The 15,183-nt window shown below is 26.9% G+C and overlaps 2 protein-coding genes across 2 annotated transcripts in view; both read left to right on the forward strand.

Annotated features, from left to right (window-relative positions):
- LOC117170968 (transmembrane protease serine 9-like) overlaps positions 1-15,183 on the forward strand; it is a 46,577-nt gene continuing 31,394 nt past the window's right edge. The window contains exons 1-8 of the mRNA XM_033358010.1: positions 1-227; positions 375-468; positions 575-737; positions 3,238-3,455; positions 6,187-6,389; positions 6,744-6,917; positions 11,606-11,684; positions 11,765-11,930. Of these exons, the coding sequence (XP_033213901.1) occupies positions 153-227; positions 375-468; positions 575-737; positions 3,238-3,455; positions 6,187-6,389; positions 6,744-6,917; positions 11,606-11,684; positions 11,765-11,930 (1,172 nt within the window). The 5' untranslated portion in view covers positions 1-152. The remainder of the gene's footprint in view (positions 228-374; positions 469-574; positions 738-3,237; positions 3,456-6,186; positions 6,390-6,743; positions 6,918-11,605; positions 11,685-11,764; positions 11,931-15,183) is intronic.
- Positions 9,127-15,183, forward strand: part of LOC117171271 (vitamin K-dependent protein C-like) — a 14,938-nt gene continuing 8,881 nt past the window's right edge. The window contains 3 exon segments of the mRNA XM_033358406.1: positions 9,127-9,447; positions 11,606-11,684; positions 11,765-11,930. Coding sequence (XP_033214297.1) covers positions 9,355-9,447; positions 11,606-11,684; positions 11,765-11,930 — 338 coding nt within the window. The 5' untranslated portion in view covers positions 9,127-9,354.

The raw sequence follows: 15,183 nt of genomic DNA on the forward strand, positions 1-15,183 counted from the left end.
AATCGCTTCCAGATATGTCTTCAGTGACCCCGTCTTGACACGTCCTATGTGACAAATGTTTAAGAAGAAATTCAGAAACCAAATATCCTGACACGAAAACATCAAAAAGTGAAAAAAAATCTTTTTATTATAAAGTTCATCAATCATCAATAATGAGGTCTTCAAATAATTTTGAGTGCTTTGTCTATTTCCTCACTTTCTTATTATATGCATCAGCAGAAGATGATGTAAGAAAATTAAAAAATTTATTTATCCCTAAATTCTTCTGCAAATTGAAAAAAACAGAACATTTTTAAACACCAAAGTGAAGCTGGTTTTAATTTTTGTCAAGCTCAATCTTATTTTCTAACTGAATGCAAATATAAAACTTACAGGCAAGTGAAAACCGTGGTAATATAAAAAATCTTCTGGGTGTTTTTGGAAACCAACCACCCCCAGAAAAAGTACCAACAGTGTCCTGTTATTGTAGTAAGAATACAAAATCTGGCATTAATTATATCTCTTTGTTAATTGAGTAGATCATTGATATATTTTATACTAAATTTTATTTATTATTTTAAATGATAATTGTTAGGTTGTGGCGTGAGAAACGACGAAACTCGAATCGTAGGAGGTCAGACAACTCAAGTAAATGAATTTCCATGGATGGCAAGACTTTCCTATTTGAACAAATTTTATTGCGGAGGAACTCTTGTCAATGATAGATACGTTATAACAGCGGCTCACTGCATCAAAGGGTAAGTAATTAGTTTCTAAACTAATTTTTATATCATTAAAAACTAAAATCACAATTTCTGATGTTTTAAATAATTATTTTTTAACTAAAATTATTTAAATAAATCTATATCATATTAAAAAGTATATTTTTAATTCGTAATTCCAATGAGCATAATTACAGTGAAAAAATTTTATATTTATATTTATGTCCCTCAGAGTTGATGAGATTTCTTCTAAATTATATTTTTGCAATATCTCTCATACAATTATGGTAATGGCACTCGACAGAAAAATACTGAAATTACGCATACAATATTACACACCAGCGAATGCCAGAAGGCTAAACTAGTTTCAAGGCGGCCGCTTTAATCGAGAAAAAAAATGCACAAAAATTCGTCACGGTCGTTGAACTTGAATAATTCGCACACTGAAAATTAAAATTTTTTCCTTTGAAGGAATCGAAACTGAAGTAAAAATTAAAGCAGTAAAAATGGAACTGTTCTGAATTTTAAAGATTTAAAATTTATGTTTAAATTTTTTTATTAAAATTCCCAAAAACAGATATAATTTGCTTTAAACGCTTTCCAATGGAACAATTTTAAATTATATCCCATTAAACTGTAATATTGTTAATTTTACACTTTTATCAATTAAACAGTTCAAAGATTTCTAGTTTAAAAATGTAAATCCACGCTGTCGTTTTAAATGATCTAAATTAAAACTAATCCTGACTTTCAACTCACAATAATAAACAAAGTTTTAATAAAACATGTCCCTCGTCCAATATAGCACAGAACTGAAAATAAAAATCCCCCCCCCCCCTTAATTCCATCTGACTGTTATAAATATCAAATTTCACCCTCGGCTGTTCAATAAAAATGTTAAAAAGAAGAAATTGGCCTCTTCCAATTCCTGAAAAAATTAGTAAAACTATTTCCTCCTTTCAAAAAAACAATGTTCAAATATAAATAAGTGCCTCTCCCACCATAAAAAAACCTTAAAACCAAAATGCTTTTCTCCTAACTCGATAAAAAGCTTGAAAACAAAAAACTCTTCTACCAATTTGAAAAAAAAAATATATACAAAAATTTATTACCTTCATTTTAAAATAAGAATTGTGAAGTTTACGCGCTTCTTTGAAGATAAAAATGTAATACTTTCACTTTTGTATTCGAATTTAAAAAAATAGAATAATTAAAACTGAAACGATCAATGTTTAAATTTAGCACTTTTTAATTTCAACAATTCAGACTTTGTATTTCAAGTTTTTTATTTTCAAAAATATTTGAATAATTTAAACAAAAAATAAAAAATTTCGAAATATTAAATGAATTGTTCTTTTTTTCACCTAAAAAATATCAAATTGAGTACATTAAAATAAACTATTTTAAACTGAAACAATATTTGAATAGGATTTAAAATTAAATTTAAGCCTTTAATTATATTAATCTTAAATTATTTTTAAATTGAAAATAGTTTATAAAATTGGAATCAAACGCTTTCAATTTGTTTCACTACTAATGTTTGCGAATTGGAAAAATTAATATTTTAACTTTAAATTCAATAAGTTGTTTAATTTTCAAAAGATTCAGAATCGACGTTAATAATCAGCGATCAACTTAAAATGTTTTTTTATTAACAATTTTAAAATTCAAACGCTTTAAATTTAAATTGTTTATGTCTTCAAAATTGAATTTTCAAATCTGTTTAATTGTAAATGGAAGCTTAAAAATAAAGACCTTTCAAATAGATCGTAATAATAGAATTAAACATTAACCAAAAAAATTGAAAACAAATTTATTTTTAATCTCCATATATCATATGATATGAAATTTATGATATTTAAAGTGACTGGATAAATATTCTCCAAAGAATATATCAGACTCCTAGTCAAAAAATGAATTCATTCTCATATCCCGATTTTCCCGATTTCGAAAAATAGCTGGTCATATCCCGGTTTTTCGGTCCAATGGCCACCCTATAGTTCCTTTAATTACACAAATATAATCGCAATATCATCTAAAGAATTTATGAAAAATGTTATAATTTGATCACAAAATGTGTTCTATCTAATATTCACTACACTCAACCCTCAATAAAAGAACCCCCGGTTTAAAATATTTCTAGCCTTGATGTGCTCGGCAGTTTCGTGATGAGGAGAGCCGCGGGGCCGAGATAGAGGTGGTACTGTATCAAGCGTGACAGACAGCATGAGGGCTGCACTCTCAATGCATTAGTTGCATCAAGTTCCATCGTGCGTACAAATCCAACATAAATGGTTCACGCAGCCCTACCTATTTACGTTTTGATTCCCCAGATTTAGGATCCAGACCACAACAATCCATGCGCGAAACTATCCTTATATCGGGAGTTGAGTGTAATTTTCTTCAAAAAGAAAATACTTTTGAATGTTATATGTTTTAAAATAGGCTTGAAATATATCTAGAAAATTTTTTATTATATTTATCAACACCTGAATAATGCATGCAGTTAGAAGTAGAGAGAGATAAATTTTTCTAGTCTTATTTTCAGGTTCATGTGGTTTATGATCAAAGTGACATTTGGAGAACACGACAGATGTTTAACCAAAGCTCAGCCCGAGAGTAAATATGTTATCAGGACACTATCTGGTGATTTCAGTTTTATGAATTTCGATAACGACATTGCACTTTTGAAATTAAATGACAGGGTACCTTTTTCCGAAACAATTAGACCGATTTGTTTGCCAACTGCACAAGGTAAGCTTCGAGAAAATATTAAAAATTCTTATTATATCAGTATCAAAGAAGGGGTTATATAAAATATATTATTAGACTATAAAATAGACAAAAAAAGTAATGCGGGGTGATTGGAATATTATGCAACCAGGGCGATAAATGGAATTTTTCCGATGAGTCTAAGTTTTCATTAAGAGTCGCAAGAGTGCGCTCGAGCCGCAGGCGAGTGCCTAATCGCGAGCCGGAAATGAGTACTGAAAAAATATACGAATCACAAAAAGTCCTGTCCGCTTGGTGCACAATATATTTTTTTATAACATATGCATGATTACAGACATTTTTTGTAACACAGGCATGATTTCTGTTAATATAGATGAATTTTCGAAACTTCACTTTTATTTTAATATGAAGTTTGTAAGATTTTGAAATTTTATGGTCAGTTTATAAATTGCCGAAAGACTTTCAGAAATACTGATTGATTATAGTATTTAGAAATTTGGAAACATAAATATTAGACAATTTTTAGAAATGTATGGAAACTTTATAAATTACAGGATTTAAAAATATTAGAGATGTATAGTATATTTATAAATTAGCACAAATTAAAAAAAAAACATTTTGATCATTTTTGCAATTTAAAAAAATTTTTGAAATTTAAAAATTTGTTTAAGATTTGAAGATTTTATAAATTTTTAAACTATTGAAATGTTTTAAAACATAGACATTTTTTAGAAATTTAAGACAACAATTTAATAAGAATTGAAAAGATTCGCAAATTTCATAAGTATAGGTTGAATTTATAAATTAACATACATTTTTGGAATTTAAACAAAATAAATTTTTATCATTTTTTATAATATACGAATTTTTGAAGATTTGAAAATGCTCGAAATTTTTTAATTTATGGTCAATTTATGAATGACCACAAATTTAAAAAATTATGAACTAAAAATTGTGACAATTTTTGAAATTTTAAAACAAATTAATTTTGATAATTTTTTAAATATAAAAAAATTGACTTCGACAATTTTTTAATATTACGAATTTCTGAAGATTTCAAAATTCTTTAAGATTTGGAAATGATTAAAATTTTGATATTTTTTAGAAATGTATAAAATAGTAGAATTTTTTTTAATTTATAAATTACGAGAAGATTGAATAATTTCAGACATTTATATTCAAACTATAAAATACCAAAAATTTTGAAAAATTTGGTAATTTAAAAAAAAACTTTTCATTTTCAGAATTTTTTAAATATAAAAAAAATTAACTTCGACCATTTTTTTTAATATTACGAATTTCTGAAGATTTAAAAATTTTTTAAGATTTGAAAATGATTAAAATTTTGATGTTTTTTAGAAATGTATAAATTTGTAGGAATTTGTCAATTTTATAAATTACCAGAAAATTGTATGATTTCAGACATCTATAGTCAAACTATAAAATACCAAAAATGTTGAAAAATTTTGTCATTTAAAACAAAACTTTTCATTTTCATAATTTTTTAGATGCCCAAATCTCAACTTGCATTTTCGATTTTTAGTTCCAAATAAATAAATTACTTTTTGAAATTATGAAATGTTTCTGAATCTTTAGGAATGTTGGAATATTATCAAATGTTTGCAGGTTGTAAGTTTTTACATTTTTTTATGTTGGACATGTTTTGACATTTATAGAAATTTTGGAAATTTACGGAAACTCAAAGTTTCCAAACAATTTCTGAGATTTTAGTTATTCATGGTAAAATATGGTAATATAGTCAACAAGATCAACTGATTGCTCGATAATTTCCATTCTTCACATCTGCCGTTCTTTTTACTCCCAAGGGAGTAAAATAACGACCGAATTTGGACAACCGCCACAAAATGCTCCCATTGGAACCTGAAAAAAAGAATACTTTCCTCCCCTCATTTCCCCCTTTAAAAGAAAAAAATAAAAGAAAACTATTCCTCTTTAGTCTTCACTATTGATTTTCAGTTGTCCGTGAGAGAGCATTGTGGCAGTGTTGCTGTTCCTGCTGGCAACCAATTTTATTTTAATTTTATTTATTTTATTTTTTTTAATATTTTTTTTTATTTATTTTTTTTATTTTTTTACCTGTATAAGGGTGCTGCGTGAGTGCCGAAACGTTTGTGATTTAAAAAAAAAATTTTATTGGAATTTGATAATGGTGGGAATAGAGAGGACGAAAGAAATAAAAAAGAGAATAAAGGGAATTTCGTTGGTTGCCTTCTCATTTTTCTTTTCTCCTTTTTATTTTTGTCCAAAGTAAAGAGGAATAATTTTATTTTCTTTTTTTCTTTTTCAGGGGTAAAGGAGGGGAGGAAATTTTTCTTTTTTCAGATTTTAATTTTTGAAGTCATGCATGTGTTATGAAATAGTTATTTGTAAATATTACATTAAAAGTGACCCAAGCAACCCGTATCTTTATAGACAGTAATCATACGGGTGCATTATAAATTGATAACTTCAAAAGTACACATACTCAAACAAAAATTGATGTGTTCGTCTTTCAAAATTTGTATTCATTAGAAATCAGGTTTGAATGTAACAACAAAAATATAAAGAAGCTCTTGAGTTTTAATTACCTGAAAAAAACTATAGAAAAAAAATTTTCCTCTTCTCCATTGTAGAAAAAGTTCATGCACAGACGGTTTATTATCACAGCTTAAAAATTAATATTCTCTGTCCATTGTTCGGATCTTGCTATCGGCATGTGTCGTATAACGTTATACGGGCTTTGTAATTCTAGATAACCAATACGTCGGTACGAAGGCCTTGGCTTCCGGCTGGGGAACCTTACACGAGGAAGGAAAACCCTCTTGTTTTCTGCAGAAGGTTGAAGTTCCCGTAATAAGCCTTGCGGATTGTCGCAATACTAGCTATAGTCCCCGGATGATCTCTGATAATATGCTGTGCGCAGGATACGCGAAAGGCCAGAAGGATTCTTGTCAGGTACACAGATAATAAAGAAAAAAAAGTTTTAATGAACCTACAGAAAAAAGTTTTGTTATAAGAAAGAGGGTCTAATTTGAAGGCCAAAAAAGGATTAAAGAAAGATAAAAAGGAAGGATTAAATTAATTCTGATTTTAGTTAATTAACACATGTTTTGTCCCAGATATTATTTAAATATAATTAATTATTTAACATGCATTAGTATTTCAAATTAATGATTATTTACTATAGGTTTATTAACTACTGTCGGGTGGTCTCATCTAGTTATAAGTGGCGAAATCATACAGGATTCTTTTTTCTTTTTTCCAAAAATATAAATGTCTCCGTTTCTAACATTTTTTACTCGCTTTTAGGGCGACAGTGGAGGTCCTCTAATTGCAGAGAGAGAAGATAAAAAATACGAACTAATTGGAGTCGTATCCTGGGGTAATGGATGCGCTCGTCCCGGTTATCCTGGAGTGTATACCCGTGTTACGAGGTACCTCGACTGGATTCTGACTAATACGAAAGACGGTTGCTTCTGCGAGGCATAGTATTCATTTACAACTGACAAAGATATCTCATTTGTAAAGGGAAAAAAGCACTTAAAATTTCAACATTCAGAATAAATGAAAATGAAAAGAACAATCAGAAAACGCTCAAAAGTCACTTGTCATACTCAAAAGAGATAAAAGAGATTTACATTATAATTTATGAAAATATACGACCGAAGAATGTATCACTTATCCTTCAGAAAGAAGAAACTATATATTGTGACAAAAAGATTAAAATATTACCAAAAGATGTTCAGAAACTTCGATAAATTATAGTAAATTTATCAATCACTAAGTAACAAACATTTTTTTATAAATTTATAGAAAATTTATAAATTACAAGAATATTTTTAAATTTCAGAAATTTATAAATTAGTACAAGTTTGTGCAATTTTGGAAGTTTTTTAAAGTTTAATTTCTTTTAAGATTTGCAGATTTCGGACATTTTTAAACTATTGAAATGTTTTAAAATTTAGAAGTTTTTTAGAAATCTGGAAATTTACAAAATTTACGGTGATTTTATAAATTACCAAAAGATTCACAAATTTCGGAAAGGTATAGTAAATTTATAAATTACCAGAATATTTTAGTATTTTAAAACAAATTTAATTTTGACAATTTTTTATATCATAAGAATTTTTGAAGAGTTGAACATTTTTTAACGTTAGAAAATGTTTGAAATTAGGGAAATTTAAGATGAATTTATAAATTTAAAAAAGTTTCTCTAATTTCGGAAATTTATAGTCATTTTTAAATGACCAACATTTTTTAAAATTATTAAACTTTTTGTAATTTTTCAAAAATTTAAAATAGTTTGTAAGTTTTGTAGATTTTGGTGAATTTATATATTACTAAAATACTTTAAAATTTTAGAAATTTATTGTAATTTTTATCATGCATTTCTAACCACGCATTCTTGTTTAAATTATGAAGTTTAAAACAAGATTCTTTATTTTTCAGAATTTTTAATTTTATGAACATTTCTAGAGAATTTGATAATTTCCGAACTTTTGAAATGGTCTGAAATTGATGAACTTTTTATAAATGTAGAAATTTTAGAAAATTATAGTGAATTTATAAATTACCAAAAGATTCAACGATTTTAGAAATTTGTGACAAATTTATAAATTAAAAAAATGTTGAAAAAAACTTTAATTTAAAAAAGTGTAAGTATAATCATTTTGATAATTTTACAAATTTCAAAGATTTCAAAATTTATGGTAAATTTATCAGTCATAAAAAGGTTTTAAAATTTCAGTAATTTATAATAATATTCAGAAATTTATGGTAAAATTATAAATGACGACAAAATGGAAAATTCGAAAATATTTTGTAATTTGCTTAAAATTTTGTAAACTTATGGTGGATTTTATGAAATTTCAACAAAAAAATTCATTTTTTTAAATTTTAGTCATTTTTAACGTTTTTTAATTTGCTTAAAATTTTATAAATTTATGATGAATTCATCAATCATTAAAATATTTAAAAAATTTAATAATTTACTGTTATTTATAAGTTTATCATAAATTTCTTATCAACATTTTTTAAAATGTATCACATTTCAAAACAAAAATTTATATTTTTTTCAATTTGAAGAATTGTTGGTATTTCAAACATTTCTAAAGATTTTTAAATTTTCGAAATTTTGAAATACGTTTTAATTTATAAATTTTTTGGAAATGTAGAAATTTTTGAAATTTATTATGAATTTATAATTGATCAAAAGATTCCAAGGTTTCATAAACTTATGGTAAACTTATCAATGACCACAAATGTTGAAAATTAAAAAAAAATTAATTTTAATAATTTTAATAATTTTACGAATTTTTGATGATTTGACAATTCTAAATATTTAAAAAAATGCAAGTCAATTGCCATCATGCAGAATAAAAGAAAATGAAAAGAACAATCAGAAAATGCTAGGAAGTCACTTGAAATATTAAAAGAGTCTAAACCCTAGAAAGTATGTACTATAAGTAGTAAAGTGTAACTATTGAAATTATAATTTATGAAAATATAAAACAGCAGAACGTTTTCTTTATCCTTCAGGAAGAAGAGATTATTTACCCTAAGAAAAAAAAAGTATTTGTATTCTTTGTATACTCCATTGAAAACCGACTTGAGAGATGTATCCTTATTCAAATTGGCGGTTTCCTGGTGAAAAAAAGAATACGCCCACGGAGTTGAATATAACGGGACAAACTGTTCGTAAGGTCAGCGACTGGCCGCATTAGATGCAAAACGAAATATAGAAGTATAAATTGTACCGGTTATTTTATACGAATAAGTGTGAGTGCCTCTTTGCGAAACGGGACGAGTAATTACCTCGGCATTTGCTAGAACTCATCAGAGTCATGCGGGCTGACAATTCTACTTTTAAGCTAAATTTTCCCTCTAGGCCAGTGCTCATCGAGCAGTCAAGAGAAAAGTCATGAATTTGCAAGACTTTGTCAAATTTCTTCTTTGCACTATCTTTGCAAGTCAGTTCAGTTGTTTTGCCAATCAAAAATTTCCCTATAAGACCGTAAGTATTTTTTCCTATTTTACGCCTATTTTACGAGGGTTAAATTGATCGGATTTTTTGTTTTTAAGGGAAACCCAGTAGGAACTGAATAATGGAAAAAAGTATCTGGATTTTCAAGCAAAACTTCTGCAGTAATTTTCTTATGAGTTTCAATATTTAAAACTAGTTTTATAATCAGCCTCTTTAACACTTACTTGTTATATTTTAATTCAAAAATTGAAAATTGTTATTTTGTCAGGGCGATGCACATTTTTTTACTGGCAGATTATTATTTTTTAAGGAATTAAACTATTAAGGCTACTATTTTTTGACTATTCCATTTCAGTTAGAAATTTATCCTTCATAAATTGAAAATTTATATAATTTATGTAACAAAATATTTCTTTTGCTTTATTGTAAAGATCTGCAAGGTAATACAGAAAATTGCAGGATTTTACGTTTTTTATTTAGGTGTCGAACATCCTAAAACACTTTTAATTTTACGTAAATTATTGTATAAAATGACATATCTTTACAAAAAAATACAATAATGCACAAAAGCTGAAACGAACGATTTTTTAAATTTCTCTTTATGAAATTTATCATTTTAATAAATATAACATGAAAATTGGACTGAGAAGTCGCTATCTATCAGAATTGTTTCAGATACATTTCAGGAACATAAATATACAGTTTATGAAATTAGCGAATTGTTATCATTGTTATCAATATTCTAATAACTAAACAGTATTTTTTCTCGAAGTATTGATTTTCTCATCAAACGTCTTTCAAATCAATTCTAAATTATAATAAATAGCTGAAAAATGTATAAATTCTAAATATTTGTATTGTTAATAACAATATTATAAGCAAATTAAAAAATGTATCATTTTCCATTAGCAAATAATTATTTTCTCTGCAAAATCATGTTGCAGCTATTTCAACGTTTATATTTGATCAAGGAAATGTGTTTAAACTATTAACATTATAGCTAGAATTTCTCTATTTGAAAAAAAACTTAACATGTAAGTGAAATTACCTAATTTTGATGCAGAAATAACAAATAAACAGTTATCAGTTTGGAAAAAGTTTAGTTAGTTTAAGAGATATTTAGAAGCTTTGGAAATATCTAAACTTAATTTAAAACTTGGAAAGATTTTGAAAGAATGAAAAACCCAATGTAGGTTTTTGAGGATTTCTAAATAAAATTTTACAGCTTCTTAAGGATCTTTAAAGGGTTCACGAAAATAAAAAAAATTTTTAAGATTTCTGGGAAAGATTTATATGATTTTTATTGTTGAAAAATTAATTTTAATAGAATGTTAAGAAAATGTTTAAAAAGATTTTGTTAAATAAAAATATCAAAAAAAGGATTTCAAACAAAAATTTTAATGTATAAATTAATATTTTTAGCTTAAAATTGTTTAGTGGGATATAATTTTGAAAATTCATAATTTTTTTCATTCTTCAATTTACATGATTGACAATGACAGCGTGAATTTATATTTTTTTAATCTTTAAACTTTAAAAAGTATGACAGCTACAAATTTAAAATTTTGCATTTTAATGGTTTTTAATACAACAATTTTTTAATTGAAAGTTTTAGAATCTTCTGTTTTATAAACGCAAATTATTGAATGTTTGAATTAAAAAAGTTTTCAGCTTTAATTTTAACAGTTTTAAATTCATATACTTCGATAGTTTTAATTTCAATTTAGTTTTTATAGCTTCAAATAAAAAATTTTTAACCTTCAAAAGTGCAAATCTTTTATTTAGTAACCGAATTCAATTCTTTCTCAATTATTAAATTGTTATTTGTAGTAAAAAATTTGTTCTTTTTCAAATAATTATGACAAATATTGAGAAGATTGCAATAATATGATTTTAAATGACATGCATATGGTGTCCAAACGATTGCTATATATTTGGAAAAAACTTCAAACGTAAGGTTTTTTTTGCATTTAATAACGATTACTCAATTTAGAACTACACCCGAATCTCGGTTTAGCCACTCGCAGTTTAGTAATTCCTAGAACTATTGGTCAATGCAGTTTCTCAGCGCGCGGGGTGAAAGACTGTCGCGAATCTTGAAAGTAATTTATACTTAAGAGCCAGACAAAAATATGGAAAAAAATCTGTAGGTACTATAATGAAAATAATGTTTTTTTTTCATTTTAAGACAAAGGATATCAATGACAGGAAAGCACGTGGTGTCTTTGACTTAGTATTTGGGAGATTAAAGCCTTGCGGAGGTTGTCGTGAGTAAACAAGAAAAGCAGGCCAAACTTTAAATTAATTTTTTTTTCAGTTTTTTAATATTTAAATAATATTATTACAGTATGTGGGCGATCAAATAGAGATGGTGCTCGCTTTCTGGGTGGAGAATTCACAGACACGCACGAATTTCCCTGGCTCGCAAATATTCATGTCAAATCCAGCCTACTAATTAGTGGAATTTTAATTAATGACAGATACGTCTTAACATCAGCCAGCCAACTCATCGGGTAAATATAAAAAATATTCCTCAAAAATATGTACATATCTAAGAAATTCCATTTGGATTCTTATCAATTCTTCAATTAAATCATTAAACTTGATTATATAAGGCTGAAAAGCAAAAGATTGACAATTTTATCTCCCTGGAATAATATACTCTTGTGTTTGAAGGAAAAATTGTATTAATCTCAAAATTTTACGAAACGTATTTTGTCCAATCATATCCTATCTGCTCACTATTTTTAGTTTATTCCGTATCAAAATAAATGCCGCCACGAACTACGAAGTATGTATTCATTATCGGTGTATTTATTTTAGCTTATTTTATGCGCATTTTCCTTCCTCTAAAGTACCAAATAAATTCTCTTCTTCAAAGAGGGATTTTTTTCTCTAACAAAAAAAAACTTTTAATATTTTTCAAGCTTATGTTTCTGTCTTATCAAAAATCTTTCGTTACAAAAATCGAAGAGCCAATCGAGAAGTTAAGCGATATTTTCTGTCAAACTAAAAAACTTTTCAACTTACTGTATTGTTAACAGCGGCGGATCCAGGCCTTGGTCTCGGAGGGGGCGATCGGGGCGTATAAGTCGAAAAAAGCAAAAAAAAAAATATATTTCAAGTTATAAGTATAAAAACTAAGAGCTCGGGGGGGGGGGGCGATCGCCCCGATCGCCCCCCTCTGGATCCGCCAATGATTATTAAAATTCAAATAAAAAAACAGTTCTTCATTCAAACAATGTAACCTTCTTTGGAAACCTTTTAAGTTGCTGTCGATCCATCAAGAAGGGTCACCAAAAGTTCGTCAATAGGTTAATCCACGCGTCTTGAAGACGCAAACATTTACATCAAATACATAACTCTTATATTCCCAATTAAAAAGAAACCTCATTAAAACAAATTAAGTAATATTGTTAAGAAATTTTGAAGAATTAATTGGAGAATTAATTTTAAAAAAATTAATTGCATAATGACAAAACAAAGCCGATAAAAACATAGTTTTAAATTAATTTTATGGTTCAAAAGTCATGGGCGAAATTTAAATTAAATAATAATTCGACATTATTCAATATACAGATCAAATTTATATATCTCAATCTAGTCATCCTGTAACACAAAAGTTATTTGTAACAAATTGAGTTAGTTAAGAAATGGAAAATAATCGACCTGCTCCTATTTTTTATTATGAAAATGATTTTAAATATATTTATGGTAAAATTTCACTAATGTCTTGCAACATAAAAATAAGTTTCAACCATATAATCTTAATAAAGAAACATAAAAATAGAAAACCAATTGGTTTTTTATTCAAATTAATCTATATCATTAACTTCCGATGAAAAAAAAAGACCAAGGTAAGAATTATTTAGATAAATAAGACCGTGCAATTCCATGAAATTTAAAGATATTTCCTGATATCCTGAAAAAATTATTTAAACACTTTGAGAGTATGAAGCCTCTTATGATTAGTGAAATCCTCGGAAATTTGATCAAATCAGTTAATTAAAAATATTTTAAATCCTTTTAAATCTTTTCAAATCCTTCACTATTTTTCAAAGCTCTTAAGAATTCCTTGAAATCTATGAAAATTCATTGCAATTAAATGAAATCCCATCAAGTTATTAAGATCTGTTAAAAATTCCTTTTTATCTTTTAAAAAACCCTAAAATTCTTCTAAACTCTAGAAAATTCTTTGTAATCGCATTCAATTTATTTAAATCCCTTTAAATTACTTAAACGCGTTAAAAATCTCTTAGAAATTCCTTAGAATATTTTTAAATTATTGTAATCCTTTAAAACTATTTAAATTTATTCAAAATTTCTAGAAAATTTTTTTAAAAACTTAAAATATTCCAAATCCTTTGAGTTTCCTTCAATTTATTTAAAATTGCGAAAAATTCCTAGGAATTTTTAAAAATACCTTAAAATTTTCAAATCATAGATATGAAATACTTCCAAGCCTTCTGAAATTCTAAGAAATTCTATAAAACTACATGGAAATTTTGAAATTGTCTTAAATCGCTTGAAATATTAAAAAATTTCTTCCAATCCTTGCAATCCTATGAAAGCTCTTAATTCTTGTAGAAAATTTAAAATGTATGGAAATATTATTAAGTATTTAGTTATTTTTTATATTTATTAATATTTATTAAAAATCCTTTGACATTTTGGAAAGTCCTTTGGAGCCATTAAATAACCTGAAACATTTTTTTTCCTTCCTGAAACCCTAAAATCCTTTAAAATGTGGAAATTTTAGAAATGCTTTGCAATCCTATTACATTTTTTTAACTTCTTAAAATCCCTTGAAGCCTTTGAAATAATATTCAAGCAGTTCGCTTTGGTAAATATTATACACAAATTAAAGGGCGCAAAGAAGGTTTTTCTTGTGATTGATTGTTTAATTAATTGCCTTGTAAAGAAGAATAATAAATCAATTTAAATTTCCATATTTCAAGCCTCGAGAAACAGTCTAATTATTATGTTGACATAAAAAATATCGTAACACGTTTACATCAAAAGATTGTAATTATAGTAGTGAAATAAGATCGTCCATTTCTTTTGTAGTCTCCGAATCCTCGTTATTTAACTTAATTCTAAGCAAATCGTTTATTTAGAATTCACTTAGAAAGTTTCTTTTCAAAAATAATCGACTTTGAGCGGATTCCTAATTTCTTATGAAGTTGTATTTGATTTATGCACGAGAAATGTGTTTAGTCATAATAGAATCAACAATAATTTAAATAATTATTAATTACTCTGGAACCTGGAATTAGTTACCTCGGATTTACTATAATCCTAGAACTAACGGCCCTCATAGTTTCATAATGAGTCACGAGGCCGAAAGGGAGACGGTGCTCAGTCAAGAAACAGCAGCGTAACCGTTCTGTTCGCGAGGTGCACTAGCGAAACCCGATTAATTATTTTATTGTTCTGTATGTTTGGAAGTAATTTGTGTCTTATGTCAATAATTTTTCATATTTATTATAGAATAAACGACAAGGAAACGATTTGAGGTAAATAATTATATAAAATATTTTTTTTATTTAGGTGGACAACAGGGTCCCCAGTAACAGCGTACACTTAGTGTAATTGTTATGAAAAAAAAAAAATATTTGTTGTTGGTCTGATATCCTTTTTAGGATATTGCAGCCCATGGTAGAAATACTTATAGTTTCGATCAGGTGTTTCTCCGTTAGTCGTACTTCTTTCCAAGGAAGGATGTGTGTGTGTGTGTGTGCGTGTGTGTGTGTGTGCGCGCGCGCG

This window comes from Belonocnema kinseyi, chromosome 4 (assembly GCF_010883055.1).
Source record: "Belonocnema kinseyi isolate 2016_QV_RU_SX_M_011 chromosome 4, B_treatae_v1, whole genome shotgun sequence".
Lineage (NCBI taxonomy): Eukaryota > Metazoa > Arthropoda > Insecta > Hymenoptera > Cynipidae > Belonocnema > Belonocnema kinseyi.